Genomic DNA, 26600 nt, shown 5'->3' on the forward strand with positions numbered 1-26600 from the left:
ATCTGATTGGTGGGGATCCAGCACCGGTGACCCCCGCCGATCAACTGTTTGAGAGGGCATCAGTGCTCCTGTAACCATCGCAGCCTTTTTTCAGCTTTTCTTAGGCCAGTGTCAACCTGTTCATCGGTCACAGGGCCTAGGTGCAGCTCGGCCTCATAGAAGTGAATGGGGCTGTGCTGCAATACCAAGCACACCACGCTATACAATGTACTGTGCTGTGCTTGGTAAGCTACGAGAACGCATCAGTGCTCACAGGAGCTCCAGTGCCTTCTCAAAACAACTGATTGGTGGGGGTTTTGGATGTTGGACTCCCACAGATTAGATAATGATGACCTATCCAGAGGATATGGATATATTTTTTATTTTTTTTTCTCTTTGAATTGGGATGAAGGGAAATCTTAGTATAGGATACAAAGGCATATCTCAGAAGGATCATTTTTAAACAAGTTACTGTACTAAAAAACAAAAACAAAACAGCTGGTTAGAATTAAGGCTACTTTCACACTCGCGTTTTTTGAGGATCAGTCATGGATGGATCAACATTTGTATTATCTTAAACATAGCCAAGACGGATCCGTCTTGAACACCATTGAAAGTCATGATCAGTTTTCTATTGTGCTAGATTGTGTCAGAGAAAACTGAACCGTCCCCATTGACTTGCATTGTGTGCCAGGACGGATCCGTTTGTCTCAGTTTTATCAGACTGACACCAAAAGCCTGCAAGCAGGGTTTTGGTGTCGGTCTCCAAAGCGGAATGGAGACTGAACTGATGCATTCTGAGCGGAACATTTTCCATTCGGAATGCATTAGAATGCAAACTGATCCGTTTTGGACCGCTTGTGAGAGCCCTGAACGGATCTCTCAAACGGAAAGCCAAACGCAAGTGTGAAAGAAGACTAAGATGTTATTGAGAGCGAGAAAAATTGCATTGGGTGTCCTACAATAGTTATTAGGGAAAGATGGTTTGAGCAATAACAGCGGCTGCATGAATATTTTTTTCAGCAAGCAAAGAAGTATTAAGAATGCCAAAATTAACTGGCTTTGTTATGGGAATAGTTCTCCTGCTATATTATAAAAAATTAAGACGAGGGGGAAATCATATTATGGCCATCAATCATGATAAAAGATTGATCATTACTGACTCAATTTTTATCAGTCACTATATAAATCAGAACTACAAGAATCACAAAGGTGAAAGATGCTGAGACATTTGAACAAAATAAATGTACCTGTGTAGATGAGTTGCTGGGTGGTAAGATTCAAGAAAGAGAAATAATGGAAGTAATAAATTCTTTGCCTAGGGGCAGATGGCATTCCAGGAGAATTATATTGGAAATTCTCCGGTATAATAGTACCAATTCTAACTTAAGTCTATACTCTAGCCTGACAAACGGGTATATTACCTAAGTCTATGAATTAGGCCCTTATTATTTTTAGGTAGACTCTTATCGCACAATATCTTTGCTTAATGTTGATTACAAAATTTTGGCAAAGATTATGGCAATTGGGTTCGGTAATATAATCGGGAAACTGATTAATCCAAAACAGATGATATTTATGCCCCGGGGATCATGACATCTCAGAATATTAGGAAACCCTGCTTATTGCACTTTAGAACCTCTTGCCCAATGCTTAAGATAGAATATAGTTTCTGGATTGTAAACTAAAATTCTTCCTTTGTTTGTTTGGAAATTGAATATTGTCCCTAACGTGATACTGTCAATGATGTTAGAAATTTTTTAGGTATAACAATAAATTGGCAGACAAAGCAGGGCCGACGTTTATCTCAAAACAAGCAGCCTATAACGCAATTTGCTGGTATTCCAATTGTACATAAATCTGAATACTTAGGGATTTGTATCTCTAAAGATCCTAAATATTATCTGAAGCTTAATATAATTCCTTGGATTCAGAAACTTAGAGAATTAAAATAGGGCAGAAATTGCATTTATCACTGGCGGCTCAAATTTCTGACAAATGATTATACTTCCCAAGACTTATATTTTCTTCAGAAATGCCCAATAAGGAAGTGGTTTCATCTTGGTCACTCCTGCAAGATCTATGATTTGGGGGGGGGGGGGGGGGGAGGAATCTTGGATTGCATTATAGACTTTGATGTTACACTGCGATAAAGGGGAGACTAATGTGGCAACCTTTTTTGTTTTATTTTTTTAGCAGCACAATTAATGTAGATGATAGACGCTGATGATATGTTGGTAGGTTGGATTAATTCATCTGTTAAAAACAGTGTATTGACTCAAGTGTGTTAATGATTACATTAATCACAGACTTTAAGAAATGAGTTTGAAAGGTATTTCACTGCTAGAATATTCGAAAAGGTGTGGGATACAGTTGGGATTTTTGGAATACAATTTATTTATTTTTTTTGCATTTGCTCCACTTTGGGGGAATGATCGTGTTTCTGTTTAAAACACTTTGCCACATATTTGAGGAATCAAGGGATGGAATTTATGTACAAAGTGGGGAGAAATGTCTGTTCCAATTAAAGAATAGGTCTGGTTGAATACTGGAGTTAATTCCTAAGGTTTCTCCTGAATAATTCTTTGAGTTTCTCGTTTATTTTTTGTTTGTTATACTCCTAAAATATTGATTAACTTTGACTCTGAGCATGACCGTTTTTGTCCTAAATGCCAAATAGCTCATTCTGATTTAATCTATATGACGTGGCAGTGCCTCAAGCTTCACATCTATTGGTTTAGAGTTATATCTGAGATAAATTGCTTTGATATTTTGGTTCCATTGGATCCGATTTAGGTCTCATGCACAGGACCGTTGGCTGTTTTGCGGTTTGCAAATTGCGGATGCGCAAAACACAGATACCAGCCATATGCATTCCACATTTTGCGGAATGGAATGGCCAGCCTCTAACTGAACAGGCCTATCCTAGGACATGTTCTGTAATTTTGCAGACGACATGGTACAGACACAAGAAGTGCTGTCTGCATCTTTTGCGGCCCCATTGGAGTGAATGTGCCCACATCCGACCTGCAAAAAAAGCATATTGGATGCTGACAAAAAAAAAATTGTATCTGTGTGCTTGAGCCTTTATACTATTATTGGAAGTAGTTGTGGGATAATAAGGCTAAAAGATAATTTTGTTGTTTTGAGGTCTCTTCAGTTTGCTAGATTAATCGCTAAAAATTGGAAAAAAAACACTGACATTTGAGGCCTGGAGTTGTCACATTCGTTTACGCAGGGCATTGTTCACAATGAAGCAGTCATTAGTGTGGAATGTGGTCAAAAGATGTCCACTTCTATGCCTTTCTGTGACTCTTCCAGTCTCTCTGTATCTCTGTTAAAACCTGCTGATGACTAGTGTTGAGTGCGAATATTCGAATTATGAATTTTTATCTCGAATATTGCAACTTTGAGAATTCGCGAATATTTTGACTATATTGCTATATATTCGCTATATCGAATATTCCTCATTTTTTTTACATCTGAAAACATGATTCCTCCTTGCTTCTTGCTTGTGGGCCAATGAGTCATTGGCCCACAAGCAACTTAAACAGGGAGGAATCATGACTTTAGATGGGAAAAATTAATATTCTAAAAAAATATTTGTTTTTCGAATATTCAGAATATTCTAAAACAAGAATATATAGCAATATAGCGAATATTCGAAAAACTAATGTAGAGCAATTTAGCTAATATAGTGCTATAATCTTCATTGTCTAATAGTTGTAATTTTTTTCTCATCTGAAGTAAAGATTGAAAAAAAATTACAACCATAAAAAAAATTATAGTACTATATTGGCTAAATTGCTCTACATTCTTTTTTTTTTTTTTTTTTTTTTCGAATATTCGCTGTATTGTTATATATTCTTGTTTTAGAATATTACGAATATTCTGAAAAACTGATATATTAGTTTTTTGAATATTCGTAACTTCCACAGGTTCACTCATCACTACCTAAGACCCATAATTTATTATATTTTTTTCAATGGAGTTGTGTGAAGGCTTGATTTTTTTCTTTTTTTTTCTTTTTGTTTTTTGTGGGATCACTTGTAGTTTTCATTGTTACCATTTTGATAACTGTTTATACTCAGTATTTGTGAGTGGTGGATGAGCAAAAAGCAGCTATTTTGTCTTTTTCCCAGCGCCTCCACAACGGCACTCTCAGGAGGGAGTCCCCACCTCCCCAGGACAGGAAACAACGTAGAAGCTCAAGTTTTTAAAAGGACCCCTCCCTTTATTTGCTTCAGTGGTTGTTTCCTGTCCGCGGGATCGCGTGGAAGCCGCTCCTGCAGAGTCGGGAATCCGTGTTAAGTCTTGCACGGCCTGTCAGTTGCCCCATTCGGAAGGGTCTGTGCAGTGGACTGGGATTAAAGAGGACCTGGCACCTCTGTCCCGTTCCTTTGGCATAAACCCTTCAGTGAAGGCGGCCCCAGGCGTCTGCTTCCCCGGTTACGGCACCTGTCAGGTTAGAACTTCTTGGCAAGAGTTCTGCATTGCAAGGTCTCTGCACGTCACTTCCGCCAGAACATGACGTCAGAGGCCTGGCGGATATCAGGAGAATGTCGGGAGCATGGATCGCAGCAGACTGAGTCCTGCATTTGCAGCATGTCCGCTTCCTTGGAAGCTCCTAACTTGTTCCGCAGACCTGTTGATCCTTCTACCGCCCAAAGCCTGGTAAGCCTTCCCCTAAAGAGTTGTCCCTTTCAGGCTATCTCTTTTGGGGGAAGGGGAGCACAGTTGTATAGTTTTTTCCCCCCCACTGGTGTTGGTGCTGGCCGCCTTAATTTTAATTTCTTAGTTGCTAATTTAGCCCCCAAAATTAATCTTTCTTTATAGGGCAGGGAGGCCAGCACAGTAAAGACCTCTAGGGGAGATTTGGTGCGTAGAAAATGTGCAATGTGCAATGTGCAAAAAATCTCTGCCGCCCAAGTCTAAAAAAAGCACTTTGTCCCAGGTGTACAGACAAAGTAGTGACTGAAGAATCCCCATCCTTCCTAGAATCCATAAGAAATATGATCAAGGAAGAAGTAAACACGGTGATGGACGCAAGATTACCACCAGGTTCCCCTCAACCATCAACCACAAAGATCAGATTTCGGAATTCCCATGTGATCCAGACTCGGATGGGGGTGAAATATTCTCACAGGCAGAGTCCGAATCTTCGGAGGATGAATCGGGGAAGCCTTTCTGTATTCCTGAAGATACAGAAAAATTATTAAAAACAATAAGAGCTACTATGAAGATTGAGGACTTAAAGGAATCCCAATCAGTTCAGGATAAAATGTTTCAAGGATTGGGTGAAAAGGAAGGTCTTTCCCGTCCATAATAACATTAAAATGTTGATTCCTAAAGAATGGAATGATCCAGAAAGGCAAAATACTATTCTGTATACCTTTTTTAAAAAGTAAATACCCCTTTGCAGAATCAGACTCATCCTCGTGGGATAAAGTTCCCAAGATCAATGTTCCGATTGCCTGCATGTCAAAAAAGACTTCCTTACCTTAGATATGGTCCTCCTAAAAGATCCGATGGATAAGAAATGTGAGGGTGTTCTCAAGCGGGCATGGGAGACAAACACTGCTATGCTGAGGCCTGGTATAGCAGCTATCTGCGCCTCCAGATCATTATCGGTCTGGTTAACCCAGCTGGAGGAACACCTGGAGGCACGTACCCCTAGAGAGGAGATCCTAGCCTTTATCCCTATTTTGAAGGAGGCCTCAAATTTTGTCAGATTCTTGGCTGATCTAGTAAGGCCCTCGGATAGGTCCACTGCCTTATCGAATGCCACACGTAGAGCTGTATAGCTCAGATCCTGGTTTGGGGATGCTAGCTCGAAGAGTAGTCTATGCTCCATTCCGTGTGAGGGGGATAAGTTGTTTGGTTTAGCCTTAGATTACATTTTGGAGAAGGCATCAGATAGAAAAAAAGGCTTTCCTTCAGACTCAACATTTTTCCAACAGAAACGGTCCCTTTGGAGCCAGAAAAGGATCAGATCAGAGAAGGAAAGATGGCTCTGGAAGATGGCAATCCTCAAGAGGAAAGGGGAAAGGTTTTCTGTTCACCCCAGAAACCACTGAAAAGTCTTCACAAGGATGCCATATTTCAGCATAAGGAGGCAGATTAAAAAGATTTGCCTCTGCCTGGGAAAACATTTCAACCTCCCCTTGGGTAAGAAATACCTCAAGCAAAGGCTATAAGCTAGAATTCGCTACTCCTCCCCGAGATTTCTACACCAGCAACAAGCCTTTGAGTCGACTAAAAAAGCAACAGGCTCTGGAATCAGATATTATTGCTGCTGCAAAAACAAGTCATAATCCCAGTACCAAAAGATCAGGAAGGAACAGGGTTTTATTCTTTGGTCTTTTTAATTCAAAAACCAAAGAACTCTTACAGGGTAATAATAAACCTGAAAAGGTTGAACAAGAGCATAGCCTACAAATGGTTTAAGATGGAAACAATCAGGTCAACAGTAAACCTCCTGTCTCAAGACTCCTACATGGTAACTCTTGACCTTTCAGATGTGTGTGTGTGTGTGTGTGTGTATATATGTGTGTATATATATGTATGTATATATTATATTAATTGTTCCTTATCTGGACAATTTTTTTGATTGCAGCTCTATCCCTCAAAATTCTCCAGTTACATCTACAGATGGTTCAAATGAAGTTGCTGGAATTGGGCTGCTTAATAAACAAAGAAAAGTCGAACCTAGTTCCCAGTAGAGAGAAAATATTTTTGGGGGTCAAGTTAGACTCGTACAAGCTTATATCTTTTCTCCCTCTAGAAAAACTGATGGAGTACAGAACAGTATCCATCAGAGACATCATGACACTTTTAGGCTCTTTGACGTCCACTATTCCAGCAGTACGGTGGGCCCAACACCACACAAGGACGCTACAGTCATTTCTGCTGAAGAACTGGGATGGAAATCGGAATACGCTAGACAAGAGGATAAAAGTTCCTTTAAAGGTAAAGCAATCTCTCCTGTGGTGGAGAATAAGAAAAAATCTTCAGTCAGGAGGATTTTGTCAACACACAAATCAGGTCATTACCTCTACAGACGCCAGCAGTCGCAGATGGGGAGGCCACACCAAAGATCAGGTAATACAAGGTGTTTTGGAGTTAAAAAAAAATGGCAGAACAGGGCTCCAGACAAAAATAAATATCAAGGAGCCATTGGCTCCTAACCTGAAAAAATTTAGGAGCCATAATTTACATTTTCAGTCGCCAAATTTAAAATACATATAATTACGGTATAATAAAAAAACACACGTCTTACCTAGTGTTGTCACGATACCATAAAGTATTGCGATACTTGATATCACTGCGCCACCAATTATTCTACTTTATAATACTGGGGTTGGGGGGGGTGTGGTGCACAAACGCAGGCTGCGCTGCGGGTGCCGGACATATCCCATACCCGGCACCCAGCCTCTGACTGCGCGCTGCGATCCGCCGCTATTAACCCCTCAGGTGCGGCACCTGAAGGGGGTTAATAGCGGCGGATCGCAGTGCGCAGTCATAGAGGCTGGGTGCCGGGTATGGGATATGTCCGGCACCCGCAGCATAGCCTGCGTTTGTATTAGCATAAACAATATTCAATTGTGGCACAGTGGCCACAGCCCCTTCCCTCCTCCTCCCTGCTATTAGCCCATTAGTGGCAGCAGCGGTGCAGGGGGGAGGGACTGCCTCCTTCTCCCCTGTGCTGTTGAGAAGAACATGGCACGCGCTGACAGCAGCGCGTGCCATGTCAGTTTGTGAAAGCAGCAGAGCAGCGGCGGGTCTAGGCGCAAATGGCAACAAGACTCTTGTCGCCATTTAGCAATTCTGAGTCGCATTTGCGACCATTTTGGTCGCCATCTGGAGCCCTGCAGATGCATCCTTAAATGCAAGAGTTGATGGCAGTCTTCAAAACTCTGCTCTCTCTCCAGTCAACTGTAAATTCCCAACATGTAAAGATTCTGTCCAACAGCTCCACCGCAGTGGCCTATTTAAACCTGCAAGGAGGGACAAGAAGCAGAGCTCTGCTAAATCTGTCGGGGAAGATCTTTCGCTGGGCCGAAAATAACCTAAATTCTTTAACGACATCCATTTCAAAGGCAAGGAAAACATACCGTAGTAGCAGATTATCTCAGCAGAGAAAATTTAAGAGGGAGAATGGTCACCAGACCCCGATATGTTCTATCAGATATTAAAAAAAGTGGCGTACCCCTGTCATAGACCTGTTTGCGAATGAAAAGAACAAACAAGTAAAAAAAAAAATAGTCTCCCTCTTCTTAAAGGATCAGCCGTTGTTTGTGGACGCTCTGAGTGCTGATGGAGGAAAAGTGCAGATGATTCTAAATATGGTTTCCCCTCCTTTCCGGCCTCGCAGCAGGGGAATTCTGGATTCTCCCATCATATCCAGGTCTATTAACAAGTTATGTTGAAACAAAAGGGTCTGTCAGATCCTGTAATATCCACACTTCTGTTGAGTAAAACTGACACAACCTCCAAGATCTATACAAAAACATGGGATGCCGCCTTAAAATTTGCAGGAAATATTCCTATCGAGATCTGGATATTCCCCTAATACTGGAATTCCTACAAGCAGGCCTAGATAAAGGGCTCAGAGCAAGCACCCTTAAAATGCAAGTTTCAGTGTTAAGTGACTTTCTAGAAACAACTCTCGGATCTACCCCTAATAAAACGGTTCCTAAAAGGGGCAACAAGACTATTTCCATTTGTCCATTCCAACATACTTCCTTGGGATTTGAATCTGGTGCTTGAGTAATGCACCCTTTGAACCATTACAAGATATTCCGCTAAAGCTTTGCTGTTTAAGACCACCTTTTTATTGGCAATTACACCGGCTAGAAAAGTTGGGGAAATCCAAGCCTTTTCCTGGAGACCACCTTACCTCATGGTCTTGGGATCCGTTCACACGTCCGCAATTTTTCAGAACAGGTATGGACAAATTCATTTTCAATGGGGCCGGAATGCGCTATCCGCATCCGCACTTCCGTTCCGCCCCCAAAAAATGTCCTATTCTTGTCCGCAATTCTAGACAAGGAAATGCATTTTCTATGAGAGTTGCGGTGATGTGCAGTCTTCAAAATGCAGAACACACATTGCCGGTGTCCGTGTTTTGCAGATCCGCAAAACACTTACGGACGTGTAAATGGACACTTAGAAGACAGCAGCATTCTCAGGCATACTCCGATGTTTCTGCCAAAAGTTGTTTCCAAATTCCATCGACAGCAGGAGGTATCCTTCTGTCCAAATCCATCCTCAGAAATAAATAAATATCATAATCTGGATGTAAGAAAATGCATACTAACTTAGATGTTAACAAAGAATTCAGAAACTCGGACCATCTTCTGCAGTATCAGGGTCACTATAAAGGATCTGCAGCAAGCAAGAGTACATTGCAAGATGGATAAGAAATACCATTGAATTTTGCTACATTCAGAAGGACTCTACTCCCCCTAAATGGATAAAGGCACATTCTACTAGGGCAGTTTCGGCCTCATGGGCAGAATATACCTCTGCATCTGTGGATCAAATACGCAGGGCGGCCACTTGGGCAAACCCTAGTACCTTTTTCAGACATTACAAATTGGATGTGCTCCATAACTATGATTTAGCTTTAGGCAAAAAAGTATTATCTGTGGTAGTACCATCCTAAAAATTTTTTTTTTTTCTGTTATTGCTCCTGGGAGTGCTGTTGTGGAGGCGTCGGAGAAAAGGGTTAATTATTTTTACCTGTAATTGTATTTTCCAATAGCCTCCACAACTGCACTGGAGTTTCCCAAACCATTTATTTTGTTCTGTGACATAATTATGTGATAATGTAGTATTTGAATATTTCAATACACTTTGCATTACTAATGAGTCCTATGTCATTAACTGAAGCCGGTAAAGGGAGGGGGCCTGTTAAACTTGAGCTTCTATGTTGTTTCCTGTCCTGGGGAGGCGGGGGACACACTCCTGGGAGTGCCGTTTTGGAGGCTATTGGAAAATCCAATTACCGGTAAGAGTAACCCCTACTAGTTTAGCACAATGTAAATTGTTTATATTAAAAAAAAGTTGCATTTCCACAGCCAAACCCATCGGTTTTTTTTTGTTGTTTTTTAATTAACTTTCAAAAGAGCTATGTAAGGGCTTGATTTTTTACTTTTTATGTTAGTGAACAAAAGATGTTTTCATTTGAGTGCCTTTTTGGGTGATGGATAAGCAAAAAAAAGCTGCAGTTCTGATGTTTGTGGGTGGGGGGAGGGTTATATACAGTTTAAACTGTGTGGGATAGTGATGTTATAGTTCAGGTGCAGCAGCAACGAATATGTTGAAGGTTATTTTTCAATTTTCCAGTCAAAAACTTTTTCAGGGTTACAGGTGTTTGTTTGTTTTTTTACTTGAATTTTTTTAAATACAATTTTATTTAAATCTTTTTACCACTTATTCCCTCAAGTGGACTTTGTATTATGTAAGCAACCAAACAATTGCATATCACTGTAATACTTATGTAGTACAGTGTATTGTGGTCAGTAGAAAACTGACAGGAATTGTACTAGGCTGTGCCTCTGCCATTCTTAGGGGACTGATTATGACTGTTAGAGGGCACTTACTCCACCTCAAGCGCATTAAAAAAAATTGCATCACTTAAAAAGTATTTTGCCCAATTAAATTTGAATGAATATTCAGCATTATCTGATGGATATGGTTCATATAACGTACACTGTGTTCCTTCTGAATTTCATATGCACATATCTATCAGACTGGCTGCTCATGAATATATTCGGAAAAAAATGACTGAACTGGATGTTAAAAATGCGGCACATTTTAAAATTGAATACCCATATAATAGAAGTTGATTGTGTTGAGAGATGCGCTCTACGCAAGCCCTGGGACTGTTTACTATTCATACCAAGAATGGCATGTTTTAAATAAGGATGTGTTCTTTTGAAACTGCTTTAGACTAAAATGTCATTTCTTCTTTATACAGGAACCAAGGCACTTACAAGGAATATCTGATTTAGAAGACAGCAATATTTATTCATTGATATCTTGTAAAAAGCTATATAATTCACCTACAGACTTTGGATTTTGCGTGAAGGTAATGAGGGAAGGAACACATCACATTCCCTTTTTAGGCTTGGTGCACATCAGTTCTGTTTGGACAGTTTTTTTGCAGACATATAGTGTGATGCAGGTATTTTTTGGTTTGGTGCCCTTTGACACCCAGCACTAATGTGCCTGGTATACATGAACAATCCCATAGAAAACTATGGGATCAGTTCTGGCCTCAGTTTTCCTCAGCGTTTTCCATGCCACAGTTAAGCATACATATTTTTTTTTCTCTTTTAGGAACCATTTACACAAAATAGAATAGACTCCTCTACAGGCTTTAAAGAGGTTGTCCGCTCTTGATGACCTTTCCTCACTCCTGACACCCCTGCTGATCAGCTGTTTGAAGAGAACGCAGCACTCGTACGAGCGATGCATTCTGTTCTCAGTTTACCTGCTCGCCGTAGACCTTGCAGCTGTGAGCAGGTGTGATTACAACGCTAGTCCCCACACGCTTCATTGGGACAGCACCTTCCTATTCAAGTGTGCAGGATAGAGCGGTCCCATTGAAATGAAGGGGGACGAAGGAGCTGCAATGTGAACATTGACTTCAGTAGGTCTCTGGTGACTATTTTGCGGACGTATTGTATCCTATGCAGAATGGACATACTGGTGGGAAAAGCACATAGAAGTCTGTTCCGCGAAAAGATAGACAAGGTCCTACGCTTGGCCGCAAAATACATTTGTCTTGTGCATGAGCTCTACTGTAACTAATACACAATGTGTTTTTTTTTTAAAGTTCATGGGAGAGGTTGCATCTAGGATGAGTTATTGAGTTACAATTTCAGCAGGGTAATGGCATTTTAACACCAAATAACTTGATAAACTTCTAATTTAAGTTCAGTGGTAATTGCAATTCTGTAATGATACTGTTGTAAATTTCTTTCATTTCATAAGATATAATTACGTTTTAGGCTACTTTCACACTCGCGTTTGGTGCGGATCCGTCCCCATTGATTTAAATTGTGTGTCAGAACGGATCCGTTTGGCTCAGTTTCGTCAGAAGGACACCAAAACACTGCAAGCAGTGTTTTGGTGTCCGCCTCCAAAGTGGAATGGAGACGGAACAGAGGCAAACTGATGCATTCTGAGCGGATCCTTTTCCATTCAGAATGCTTTAGAGCAAAACTAATCCATTTGGACCGCTTGTTAGAGCCCTGAAAGGATCTAACAAACGGAAAGCATATATATTATATATCTTCAGTATAAATGTAACTCTAAATTTCCTTTTCTGTAGCCCAACAGAGTTCTAGCAGATAGTAAAGAGCTGAGATTTATTTGTGCAGAAGATGAACAAACTCGGACATGTTGGATGACTGCTTTCAGACTGTTGAAGGTATTTCCCATAAATGTATTCCAGGAGCCTAAACTGGTACACTGTACAAGATTTAAAGAGGGCCTGTAACCTGTCTCCTGACATGTCTGTTTTACAACTACTTGCATCTCCCGTGTGATAATTCTGGAACATCTATTCTTAGAGGACTATTATGTGCTATTCCCTTATTATTCCTGCTAGAAGTTATGAATTAATTACTAGCAGCAGCATTGAAGGTCCAGATGGGTGTTACTAATTGTGGTGTGTCGAATGTTGCTAAGATCAGGGGCACAAGCCCCAAGGCACATGCCTACCCTGGGAAAAAACTATATATACTGTATATATGTGTACAGTATTTCACAAAAGTGAGTACACCTCTTACATTTTTGTAAATATTTTATTATACTTTTATGGGACAACACCAAAGATATGACACTTTTATACAATGTACAATTTACAGCTTGTGTAACAGTGTCAATTTGGTGTGCCCTCAAAATCACTCAACACACAGCCATTATTGTCTAAACCGCTGGCAACAAAAGTGGGTACACCCCTAAGTGAAATGGCCTAATTGTGCCTCAAAGTGTCAATATTTTGTGTGGCCACCATTATTTTCCAGCACTGCTGTAACTCTTTGGACATAGTTCACTAGCGCTTCACAGGTTGCCACTGGAATGCTCTTCCGTTACTCCATGATAACATCACAGAACTGGTGGATGTTAGAGACCTTGTGCGCCTTCACCTTCCATTTGAGGATGCTCAATAGGATTTAGTTCTGGAGACATGCTTGGCCAGTCCAGCACCTTTACCCTCAGTTTCTTTAGCAAGGCAGTGGCAGTGGTAGTCTTGGAGGTGTTGGGGTCTTTATCATGGTGGAATACTGCCATGTGGCCCAGTTTTCAAAGGGAGGGGGATTATGTTCTGCTTCAGTATGTCTCAGTACATGTGGGCATTCATGGTTCCCTCAATGAACTGTAGCTCCCCACAGCCGGCAGTAATCCATGTCCTTCGTCTACTTGTCTTCAGCAAACTGTTTGCAGGCTTTTTTGTGCGTGATCTTTAGAAGAGCCTTCCTTCTGGGACAACAGCCATGCAGACCAATTTGATCCAGTTTGCTGCGTATGGTCTGAGCAATGACATGCTGACTCACCAACCCTTTAACCTCTGCAGCAATTCTGGCATCACTCATACATCTATTTTGAAAAGAAAACCTGTGGATATCAGCATGTGCACTCAACTTCTTTGGACAACCATGGTGAGGTCTGTTCTGAGTGGAACCTGTCTTGTTAAACCGCTGTATGGTCTTGACCACCGTGCTGCAGCTCAGTTTTAGGGCGCTGGCAATCTTCTTATAGCGTAGACCATCTTTATGCAGAGCAATAATTCTTTTTTTTCAGATCCTCATAGTTCTTTGCCATGCAGAGCCATGTTGAACTTTTAGTGACCAGTATGAGAGAGTGTGAGTGATAACACCAAATTTAACACACCTAGGGATTTTGCCCTTAGGAGGTAGGAAAGGGGTATTCTTTTTCTCCATCAGATACATTCAGGAGGGGTTATAAAACAATTTGCACAGCTCCAGTCAGAGTTTGGTCTTCCTACAACTGTATTTTACCAGTACCTTCAACTGAGACTGGCATATCATGCACAATTTAAGGATGGTTTGCAGCTGACAGCTTCCCCTCCTATAATGCAACAATTATTATGTGGTGGTAGGGCCAAGGGTCTCATCTGTATTTCATCAAGCTTTTTGTCAGTGAAATCTAAATGGTAATGGGACATTGGTGGCATCTCACATTGACAATGAGACACTGTCTTGTCCCTAACACCTAGCCTCACGCTTAATGAGGCTCAAAGATTATCCCAGCTATACCTAGTCAGTCCGAGACCTATATTTTATAGGAATGCAGGGTTTTTTACAAACTGTTCCAGGTGTGAAGGGGCAGACGCTTCCTTGCTGCACATGTTAAGGGAGTGTTTTATGCTGGGGGCCTACTGAAAAGGTGTACTAAGGATCATTTCCAAGACAACCCAGATAAAAATACCAAGGGACTCCAAGGTCTATGTCTTAGGACTTTTAAATCCACTGGGAATTGATGATAAAATATCCTTGTGTATTTAAATAATTCTCTTCCAAGCTAGAGTGTTTATTGCCAAACATTGGATACAGAGAAACCCACCTACCAGTTAGGAGTTTGTGAACAGTCTGAACACCATTTATTCAGATTCGAAAGAGGGGTCTACCTGGAAAGGAGATGCCCTGCTAAATTTATGTCCAATATGGCAAGAATGGTTTGTGGTCCCTGGATTGGTGAGGGATTGTGTGAGAGGGCAAATGTCCATAATGGTGCAAGTGATGTGATTCCTTGGTGCACCTCCCTGGACTTTGGCCTGATGAAAAGGACACACCTGACTTTCTATTTCTTCTGCACCCTAATTTATATGCTAATCTCACAATGTCACTGCCTTGGTATACTACATTACGATTTCCTCTGCCTTTTTTTTTTTTTTTTTTTTTTTTTTTTTTTTTTTAGACATGGTGTGTTGTAGTCATCTCTCTGCAGGATTATTATTTGTTTGGAGGGGGCAGTTGGATTTACACTCTAAGATCTATGTAATTTGCTCCTTATGTGGATATCTCTGTAAAAACGTTATTTCAATAAAAAAAAAGTTTGATAAAATATTTTTTCACACCTGAGGCCTTGTAACACTAACAAGTCACATTATACCAGGGAGGGAAAATGGCTAATTGGGCGCTAATCACTTTTTTGCCAGTGATTTTAGACATTAATGGCTGTACTGTATCTTGAGTTATTTTGAGTGAAGAGGATGCTGCTGGGCTAGCAGAGGCCATTTACGCTATGCCTTAAACACTCCAGCGCTGGTGACCTGGACAGTTTGAGCTGGGTTCTGGTCCTTGCTGCCAGGCCTGAGTGAGGGGCGGGGCTAAATCTTGGTTCAGGCTGTTAAACTGAACCACCAGCCACGGGTCTAATGGCTGGTCTCGCTTCATTGCACTACATATTTTGCATTTCAGCTGGGCACACGATGGTGCCACTCCTTGCCGGTTTAAAGTGTGCCTGGCTAATGTCATTTAGAGCTGCACTTCAGCCCTGTTCAATATAACCATTAGAAGAAGCTGCCGTGTGCAGTAAAAAAATAAAAAATAAAAGATCCTGACTAGAGGTTTGGGGCAATATGCTTGTAGTCCAGGGCCCAGCCAGAATCTACATGCCCATCAACGCCCCTGTGTGTGTCCCTGCATAGTCAGACTTCATTGAAAGCTGCTAGCAATTAATTCATTCTATCAGGAATAATAAAGGAATGGAAGAGCATAAGAATACATGCTCCAGAATTGTTATTTAATGGAGAATGCCAGTAGTTACTAAAACAGACATGTCGGAAGAGGTGACCTGTCAAGAACAGTAGTAAATAGAACCCACAACATGGCGAGCCTTCTGTAGCACATTTTGTACAAAGCCATGTACATCATCTGTGTGATACATAATCTGCACAGCCATGTTGAATTTCACAATTTACAGTTGGTGCACGATTGGCTTTGTTTTAGTTATAGGACTTTATATCTTAACAATTCAAGTACATTTCTTCACATTAATAACCAGGATTAACTTTAAACTCAATAAGTGATGTTTCTATACAGATGTATTAACCTACAACAAGGCAGCTCTGTCACTTAAGACAGCTATAGTAACCACTTGTACCACGTCCAGAGTAAACCAAAAACAAAACAAGTGGAATATTGTATCAAAAGATATATTATTTATTATAGAATATAAAAAATGGGGAACAACGGAATGTTGTAATACAGTACACGGAGAAGCACAGAGTGAGTCAATTCAAAAAGACACCATGAAATAGCGCAAAATAATGCGCATTCGGGTACGGTCAATTGTGAGGCAAAGCTAGGGCTCTGGGCAGCCAATGAAACACTAAATGTGCTGTTAACCTAATTACAGGTATGGCACAACCAGTACCACAAACAATTGATAACCCAGAGTCGTAGCTACATACACTCGATGTAAACAGCACCATCAACCCCATATAATCATATTAATGACAAACCTGGGGTGAAAAATTAGATGTAAATAATGCAATTAATACATAGGTGGTACCATAGGTGTACGCCTAAGTGCATGGGACCCGGCAAAGACCGTGCAGGGGAACCATACACAATAGTCAAGCTAAATGCAGACCGTACCTGAGGACATGGTGAAGATGGAAATGACAGACCCTGGCGCTGGACCTCGACGCGCGTTTCACCTCACGGCTTCGTCAGGAGGTACTAACTAATGTGTGGGCAGGGTATATATAGGGAATGTTGGGGGAAGGAGCAATGGACTGCAATTACCTACATTCGGCGCATCTGAGAACCACACAACCGGGCGCAGGAGGCTCCATGATAGGCGGCGTCATCACTCTGCGCGTCCACATCCGCACACCGCGCATGCGCGGCGAAAGTAGCAGACGTGTCGGAGCGCATCGTGATGACGCCGCCCAGCGCATGCGCGCCCCGCGACCCCCGTGGAACGCAGATGGACCGCAATCTGTGTCTCCCATAGAGGTAAAGGGATAAAGCTGGATCGCATAATTGCCAAAATATGGTTGAAAGTCCACCTGTCACGTTGTCACCGGGCCCCATGCACAAAAGGACTAATATATAAATGGAAAAAGATAACAAGACATAATACCTGACAGCAATAAAAGTAGCTGGTAACTCAATGTGACTCTAAGTGTATATTCATATTCACCAGTAGTAGTGTAAATTTAAGAAACATGCGGATCCATATAAATAGGACCATAATAGTGCGAGCTGAAGAGGTGCCGCTATCATTCATACATCGTAATGATGTTTATAAGCATATTGTGAACAAATGCGTGGCAATAAAACCACATAAATGACCACTATCGTGGCCATACAATAAATATATAATACTGTGTATCAAGAAAAGAAGAAAAAGAAAAGAAAAAGAGTGAAGGATCTTGTCAGATAAGGTTATTGTAGTTAATGGGGTATATACAATCATCAATGCACATAGATGAAAGAGTTTTTTGCAGAAATATGTGCTATCAGTACCAATGGAGCCATAGTGTACCCCATGTACATAATGATGCAATCTCTCCATTAATAGAATAACCATGTGAAACTGCACAGTACGTGCAATAAGACAATTATTTCAATAAAAAACAGTCATTTGCTGGTATTCCTTAGGATAAAATTGTATGGTGTAAACCCACTGTGATGGTGGTGGGGGCGCGCGGGGCGGTCCCCCGGGCAACAAAAGGTAGCCCGCGGGGTCGACATGGGCGCACCCAACCAACCGTCCAGCAGAAAACAAAAAGTGCATAAACAAAGTCCTAGGTTGAGAAGGGGTGATCGGGTGGCACCACCGGCGGAAAAGGCCGCCGGCGGGGACAGCCGAGACACCCCCCCTCCCCCCATCTGCCAAGGTAAAAGACAGTGACCAGGGCAATATAAACAGTGACAGTAAGGACACAAGGCGATCAAAACGGCACCGCAGGCGTCGTTAGGAACCGTATACGAGGCCAAGCGGAGCCCACACAGATCCACAAGATGAGAACAGGGCCACAATGGACGGAATCCTGCCCATATGTCAACGACAATTCGATTGTCGGACAGGGACTCCCCAAAGGTGACATCGTATCAAAATAAGGACCTAATATTAGGTAATCGATGTCATATGATTATGTTGCTAGAAGGTCTTGGCAGACGTCCTCTCCTGTGGTGGTCCTGTCATCCTAATAGGTAATTCTATCCATCGTCCTCAGTGCCCCACAGGAATGAATAACGTGATCTCGAAAAGAAAAATAATAATACCAATATTATAAACAATACAGTGTAATAAAAAAGGACAAAAATAATAATATATACCCTGCAATAAAATTCGCACAATATTCATAGAAAGGAAGAAAAACTGATGGCTTCATTGAGGCCATATGGGGTGACGGTGTCGAGGTTGACAATCCACCGGGTCTCTCTACGAAGTAGAGCAATTTTAATATTGCCACCTCTAGACCCTAGGTGAATTCTGTCAATACCTCTCACCGTCAACCCCCCTGGATCGGACCCATGGAACCTGCGAAAGTGTCGTGGAACCGCCTGCAGTGACTCCCATTCCTTCTCTGGGATTTCTGCCGGAGCCTCCTGCGCCCGGTTGTGTGGTTCTCAGATGCGCCGAATGTAGGTAATTGCAGTCCATTGCCCCTTCCCCCAACATTCCCTATATATACCCTGCCCACACATTAGTTAGTACCTCCTGACGAAGCCGTGAGGTGAAACGCGCGTCGAGGTCCAGCGCCAGGGTCTGTCATTTCCATCTTCACCATGTCCTCAGGTACGGTCTGCATTTAGCTTGACTATTGTGTATGGTTCCCCTGCACGGTCTTTGCCGGGTCCCATGCACTTAGGCGTACACCTATGGTACCACCTATGTATTAATTGCATTATTTACATCTAATTTTTCACCCCAGGTTTGTCATTAATATGATTATATGGGGTTGATGGTGCTGTTTACATCGAGTGTATGTAGCTACGACTCTGGGTTATCAATTGTTTGTGGTACTGGTTGTGCCATACCTGTAATTAGGTTAACAGCACATTTAGTGTTTCATTGGCTGCCCAGAGCCCTAGCTTTGCCTCACAATTGACCGTACCCGAATGCGCATTATTTTGCGCTATTTCATGGTGTCTTTTTGAATTGACTCACTCTGTGCTTCTCCGTGTACTGTATTACAACATTCCGTTGTTCCCCATTTTTTATATTCTATAATAAATAATATATCTTTTGATACAATATTCCACTTGTTTTGTTTTTGGTTTACTCTATACAGATGTAGCCTAAAAAGGTAATGAAAAAAAGCAGATCAAAACTACAGTAATACAACAAATCACTTTAGTGTGACCATTTTGGACATTTGTATTACTGACATGAAATTAATCTGTCTCTCAGTTTGATCACGAGGTGAAAAAGAAAATAGTCATAATAGAAAATAGTAATATATTGTATTTTTTTTTTCTCTCCTTACAGTATGGTATGCTGCTTTATCAGAACTATAGAATTCCTCAACAGAAAACTGTGCACACCAGCTTTTCTGCACCAGTAGGTCTCTAATACTATTCTTTAGTTTAATTTATTTTACAAAATGCCTGTCACAGTTTAGGAGCTGTATTATGGGCACAACACCCAGACACCATGCAATTCTGCTGAACCAAACTTATACTACCGTAGGATTCTATGGTGATCTCTGGTCTGCTCATTTGAACCAAATGTGTTTTTTTCCAGCCATAATACTGTATGTACCCCTAAGGCCCCTTTTACACAAGTGAGACTGATTAGGTCCATGTGCGTTCAGTGAAACTCGCACCATTTTGCAAGCAAGTTCAGTCAGTTTTGTCTGCAATTGTGTTCAGTTTTTTCCACGCGGATGCAATGCGTTTTGGTATGTTTTTCACTTGAGTGATAAAAAAACTGAAGGTTTACAAACAACATCTCCTAGCAATCATCAGTGAAAAAGCGCATTGCATCCGCACTTCCGGATGCAATGCGTTTTTCACTGAAGGCCCATTCACTTCTATGGGGCAAGGGCTGCCTGAAAAAGACAGAATATAGAACATGCTGTGTTTTTCATGCAACGCAGAACTCATGTACACAGACGCATTAAAATGAATGGGTCAAGATTTAGTGTGGGTGCTATGGGTTCATGTCCACGCATTGCGCCCACGCGGAAAATTCTCTCGTGTGAAAGGGGCCTACAGACCAAAAGTTTGGACACACCTTCTTTTTTATTCAAAGAGTTTTCTTTATTTTCATGACTATGAAAATTGTAGCTTCACACTGAAGGCATCAAAACTATGAATTAACACATGTGGAATTCTATACATAACAAAAAAGTGTGAATCAACTGAAAATGTCATATTCTAGGTTCTTCAAAGTAGCCACCTTTTGCTTTGATTACTGCTTTGCACACTCTTGGCATTCTCTTGATGAGCTTCAAGAGGTAGTCACCTGAAAGGGTCTTCCAACAGTCTTGAAGGAGTTCCCAGAGATGCTTAGAACTTGTTGGCCCTTTTGCCTTCACTCTGCGGTCCAGCTCACCCCAAACCATCTCGATTGGGTTCAGGTCCGGTGACTGTGGAGACCAGGTCATCTGGCGCAGCACCCCATCACTCTCCTTCATGGTCAAATAGCCCTTGCACAGCCTGGAGGTGTGTTTGGGGTCATTGTCCTGTTGAAAAATAAATGATGGTCCAGCTAAACGCAAACCGGATGGAATAGCATGCCGCTGCAAGATGCTGTGGTAGCCATGCTGGTTCAGTATGCCTTAAATTTTGACTAAATCCCCAACAGTGTCACCAGCAAAGCACCATCACACCTCCTCCTCCATGCTTCACGGTGGGAATCAGGCATGTTGAGTCCATCCGTTCACCTTTTCTGCATCGCACAAAGACACTGTGGTTGGAACCAAAGATCTCAAATTTGGACTCATCAGACCAAAGCACAGATTTCCACTGGTCTAATGTCCATTCCTTGTGTTCTTTAGCCCAACCAAGTCTCTTCTGCTTGTTGCCTGTCCTTAGCAGTGGTTTCCTAGCAGATATTCTACCATGAAGGCCTGATTCACACAGTCTCCTCTTAACAGTTGTTCTAGAGATGTCTGCTGCTTGAACTCTGTGTGGCATTGACCTGGTCTCTAATCTGAGCTGCCGTTAGCCTGCGATTTCTGAGGCTGGTGACTCGGATGAACTTATCCTCCGCAGCAGAGGTGACTCTTGGTCTTCCTTTCCTGGGGCGGTCCGCATGTGAGCCAGTTTCTTTGTAGCGCTTGATGGTTTTTGTGACTGCACTTGGGGACACTTTCAAAGTTTTCCCAATTTTTCGGACTGACTGACCTTCATTTCTTAAAGTAATGATGGCCACTCGTTTTTCTTTACTTAGCTTTTTTCTTGCCATAATACAAATATGTCCTACTGAATAGACTGTTCGATCAGCTGTGTATCCACCTGACTTCTCCACAACGCAACTGATGATCCCAACCCCATTTATAAGGCAAGAAATCCCACTTATTAAACCTGACAGGGCACCCCTGTGAAGTGAAAACCATTTCAGGTGACTACCTCTTGGAGCTCATCAAGAGAATGCCAAGAGTGTGCAAAGCAGTAATCAAAGCAAAAGGTGGCTACTTTAAAGAACCTAGAATATGACATATTTTCAGTTGTTTCACACTTATTTGTTATGTATAGAATTCCACATGTGTTAATTCATAGTTTTGATGCCTTCAGAGTGAATCTACAATTTTCATAGTCATGAAAATAAAGAAAACTCTTTGAGGTGTGTCCAAACGTTTGGTCTGTACTGTGTGGTTATATAGGTGTGTGTGTGTATATATAGATAGAGATATAGATATATATATATATTCTATATCTCTTTACTGTGCGCTATGATGTTCTTGTTCTGTGGATCAGTACAACAGTATAACTATGTATTAAATGGGAAAGGTTGTGGTTTTTTTTTTTCCAACTTACTAACTTTTGCTCAAGAAAGCGAGTGCTGCTTTAACCCCTCATATCTGAAGATCGGTAACAGCTAGAGATGTGTATCTGGTATTTATATAAAAGAAAAGTGCAGATTCTCAGCTTTTAAAAAAGTCACATCGAAGCCGCGCTTTCCTGCTGTCTGCATCGCCCTCATTTCAAGGGAGGGGGGGGAGAAACACACAGAAGGGAAGGGAGGCGGAACTGGGCACTTTCAAAAGCAAAGCCTATCCACTGGGCACTTGGGAGCAATTTGTTAGAGAGCCAAATGACATAAAGGTATGGTTAGCATGCGTGTACAACTCTCTAATAGCCATTGCTGGTAGTTAGATTAGTGAAAACTACCTGACGGAGTCCCTTGTAATGCTAATGACATACATATATATGACTATGCACAAAGGTATTAAATTTAAGGACCAGTAGGGACTGAAGTGGTGCAATACCTTTCAGACCTTTTAAAAGATGGTATGAATTATTATTTTTTAATGTATAATGCCCCCTGCTCTGTGGCAGTTATGTTATACAAATCTCAGAAAACCTCTTTAATTGGTTTCACCAGCACACTCATGTCCCAAGTAAGGGATCTGTTAGGCTGGGTTCGAGTCACATTTTTGTCTTGCATTTAATGTATAGAAAAGCATATATTAAACTTATTCCTCCGCGATATGCCATACAGTGGCATCCATCACCATAGGATTCCATTGGATAAAAAAGTATTCGATAATGAATACATTTTTTGCTGGATTCTGCAGAGTGTACAGTGCTCTTGCATCCCTTTTTCCCCCAACATGTTTTTTAAAATTTAAACGTAGGGCAAAAAGTGATGTGAACACAGCCCTGGGGTTCAGGGGAAATCTGCTTTAGCTGCTCATACACTATCTTTGGATTGGTATCAGCTCACGACATGGCCTTTTTTTTTTAAAGCTGGCAGTCCAAGCTTTCATACAAGACAAAGATCATCGCATTAGCACAACATCAGCAGGAGATATCACTGTTAGAAATCGAGTTGTGAATAAATGCGGTAAAATCTGCATTTACTTTCGCTTTCAGCCACATTCATTGCCATCCAGATTTCAAACAGGGATATTTTCCGATTTAGTGAAGATAATGCTGTGATTCTGGTATTGTTTGAAACCTTGAAATGCCTGCTTTCAAACAAAACATATCTCTAGCTGCTAACATTCCACAGATATGAGCAACAAAAGCAGCTCTCCCCTCCCCCTGCTGCAAGAGCATTCAGGCAGAACTGTTGGAGTTTAAAGGGAATGTGTCATCAGAAAATGACTTATTGTTTAAATCACATTTTTATATTATATATTTTTAAAGAATTTATGGTGATATTTTTAGTTTTTCATGTCAACATCTGTATTTAAACAAAAGCCATAAATTCATGCAGTTTTCGAACTGGCCACTAAGCCTAATAGGTGCTGCTTTTTGGTCTACAAAGATCACTTTACTGCAGTTATATATTATTCTAAATGTAATAAGGAGATTATAGCCATCTGTATAGAGAAGACAGGATCCACCATTCACAATACGTGATTGTCAAAGCTGATCTATTTTTTCCTTGTACAAGGACCTCTGCACCAGGTCACAGAGCATGCCTAGAAAACTCTCAGAGGTCTCCTGCTGATTCCTGATTTTTATTTTTATTTTATGCTTTGTAAATTCCGTTAAGAATAGCTCAGGCAAGATGTCAGCCCCCATAATCATGTTCAGGAAATAGAATAAAAAAAATCTGAAATCTGAAAATAAAAAGGTAAAAAAGAAGATTAATAAAATCCTACAATTATTAAAGGATAACTGTCGTATATATATTTTTTTGTAGTATTGGATTGTGGTGCTTAATTTCACCTTGGTCGCCTTATTTCAACTTTTCACTGTGTATTCAATTACCCCTTAATTCCACATTTTTGTTCCCTGTACTGCCTACTTTTACCTGTGCTTAACCACTTCAGCCCCGCTAGGTGAAACCCCCTTCATGACCAGGCCACTTTTTACACTTCGGCACTACACTCCTTTCACCGTTTATCGCTCGGTCATGCAACTTACCACCCAAATGAATTTTACCTCCTTTTCTTCTCACTAATGGAGCTTTCATTTGGTGGTATTTTATTGCTGCTGACATTTTTACTTTTTTTGTTATTAATCAAAATATAACGATTTTTTTGCAAAAAAATGACATTTTTCACTTTCAGCTGTGAAATTTTGCAAAAAAAACGACATCCATATATAAATTTTTCGCTAAATTTATAGTTCTACATGTCTTTGATAAAAAAAAAATGTTTGGGCAAAAAAAAAAATGGTTTGGGTAAAAGTTATAGCATTTACAAACTATGGTACAAAAATGTGAATTTCCGCTTTTTGAAACAGCTCTGACTTTCTGAGCACCTGTCATGTTTCCTGAGGTTCTACAATGCCCAAACAGTAGAAACCCCCCACAAATGACCCCATTTCGGAAAGTAGACACCCTAAGGTATTCGCTGATGGGCATAGTGAGTTCATAGAACTTTTTATTTTTTGTCACAAGTTAGCGGAAAATGATGATGATTTTTTATTTTTTATTTTTTCTTACAAAGTCTCATTTTCCACTAACTTGCGACAAAAAATAAAAAATTCTAGGAACTCGCCATGCCCCTCACAGAATACCTTGGGGTGTCTTCTTTCCAAAATGGGGTCACTTGTGGTGTAGTTATACTGCCCTGGCAATTTAGGGGCCCAAATGTGTGAGAAGAACTTTGCAATCAAAATGTGTAAAAAATGACCGGTGAAATCCGAAAGGTGCACTTTGGAATATGCGCCCCTTTGCCCACCTTGGCAGCAAAAAAGTGTCACACATGTGGTATCGCCGTACTCAGGAGAAGTTGGGGAATGTGTTTTGGGGTGTCATTTTACATATACCCATGCTGGGTGAGAGAAATATCTTGGCAAAAGACAACTTTTCCCATTTTTTTATACAAAGTTGGCATTTGACCAAGATATTTTTCTCACCCAGCATGGGTATATGTAAAATGACACCCCAAAACACATTCCCCAACTTCTCCTGAGTACGGCGATACCAGATGTGTCACACTTTTTTGCTGCCAAGGTGGGCAAAGGGGCACATATTCCAAAGTGCACCTTTCGGATTTTGCAGGGCATTTTTTACACATTTTGATTGCAAGGTACTTCTCACACATTTGGGCCCCTAAATTGCCAGGGCAGTATAACTACGCCACAAGTGACCCCATTTTGGAAAGAAGACACCCCAAGGTATTCCGTGAGGGGCACGGCGAGTTCCTAGAATTTTTTATTTTTTGTCACAAGTTAGCGGAAAATGATGATTTTTTTTTTTTTCTCTTTTTTCCTTACAAAGTCTCATATTCCACTAACTTGCGACAAAAAATAAAAAATTCTAGGAACTCGCCATGCCCCTCACGGAATACCTTGGGGTGTCTTCTTTCCAAAATGGGGTCACTTGTGGCGTAGTTATACTGCCCTGGCAATTTAGGGGCCCATATGTGTGAGAAGTACTTTGCAATCAAAATCTGTAAAAAATGACCGGTGAAATACGAAAGGTGCACTTTGGAATATGCGCCCCTTTGCCCACCTTGGCATCAAAAAAGTGTCACACATCTGGTATCGCCGTACTCAGGAGAAGTTGGGGAATGTGTTTTGGGGTGTCATTTTACATATACCCATGCTGGGTGAGAGAAATATCTTGGCAAACGACAACTTTTCCCATTTTTTTATACAAAGTTGGCATTTGACCAAGATATTTTTCTCACCCAGCATGGGTATATGTAAAATGACACCCCAAAACACATTCCCCAACTTCTCCTGAGTACGGCGATACCAGATGTGTCACACTTTTTTGCTGCCAAGGTGGGCAAAGGGGCACATATTCCAAAGTGCACCTTTCGGATTTTGCAGGGCATTTTTTACACATTTTGATTGCAAGGTACTTCTCACACATTTGGGCCCCTAAATTGCCAGGGCAGTATAACTACGCCACAAGTGACCCCATTTTGGAAAGAAGACACCCCAAGGTATTCCGTGAGGGGCATGGCGAGTTCCTAGAATTTTTTATTTTTTGTCGCAAGTTAGTGGAATATGAGACTTTGTAAGGAAAAAAGAGAAAAAAAAAAAAACATCATTTTCCGCTAACTTGTGACAAAAAATAAAAAATTCTAGGAACTCGCCGTGCCCCCCACGGAATACCTTGGGGTGTCTTCTTTCCAAAATGGGGTCACTTGTGGCGTAGTTATACTGCCCTGGCAATTTAGGGGCCCAAATGTGTGAGAAGTACCTTGCAATCAAAATGTGTAAAAAATGCCCTGCAAAATCCGAAAGGTGCACTTTGGAATATGTGCCCCTTTGCCCACCTTGGCAGCAAAAAAGTGTGACACATCTGGTATCGCCGTACTCAGGAGAAGTTGGGGAATGTGTTTTGGGGTGTCATTTTACATATACCCATGCTGGGTGAGAAAAATATCTTGGCAAACGACAACTTTTCCCATTTTTTTATACAAAGTTGGCATTTGACCAAGATATTTTTCTCACCCAGCATGGGTATATGTAAAATGACACCCCAAAACACATTCCCCAACTTCTCCTGAGTACGGCGATACCAGATGTGTGACACTTTTT

At 41.1% G+C, this 26600-nt stretch overlaps 1 protein-coding gene across 7 annotated transcripts in view; it reads left to right on the plus strand.

The window, feature by feature from the left end:
* Positions 1–26600, plus strand: part of LOC122937794 (growth factor receptor-bound protein 10-like) — a 341748-nt gene that overhangs the window by 290403 nt on the left and 24745 nt on the right. For all 7 annotated transcript variants that reach the window (XM_044292839.1, XM_044292838.1, XM_044292837.1 and 4 more), the window contains 3 exons: positions 10964–11074; positions 12323–12421; positions 19468–19539. In XM_044292839.1, the coding sequence (XP_044148774.1) occupies positions 10964–11074; positions 12323–12421; positions 19468–19539 (282 nt within the window). The remainder of the gene's footprint in view (positions 1–10963; positions 11075–12322; positions 12422–19467; positions 19540–26600) is intronic.

This window comes from Bufo gargarizans, chromosome 5, assembly GCF_014858855.1.
Source record: "Bufo gargarizans isolate SCDJY-AF-19 chromosome 5, ASM1485885v1, whole genome shotgun sequence".
In the NCBI taxonomy this organism is placed as follows: domain Eukaryota; kingdom Metazoa; phylum Chordata; class Amphibia; order Anura; family Bufonidae; genus Bufo; species Bufo gargarizans.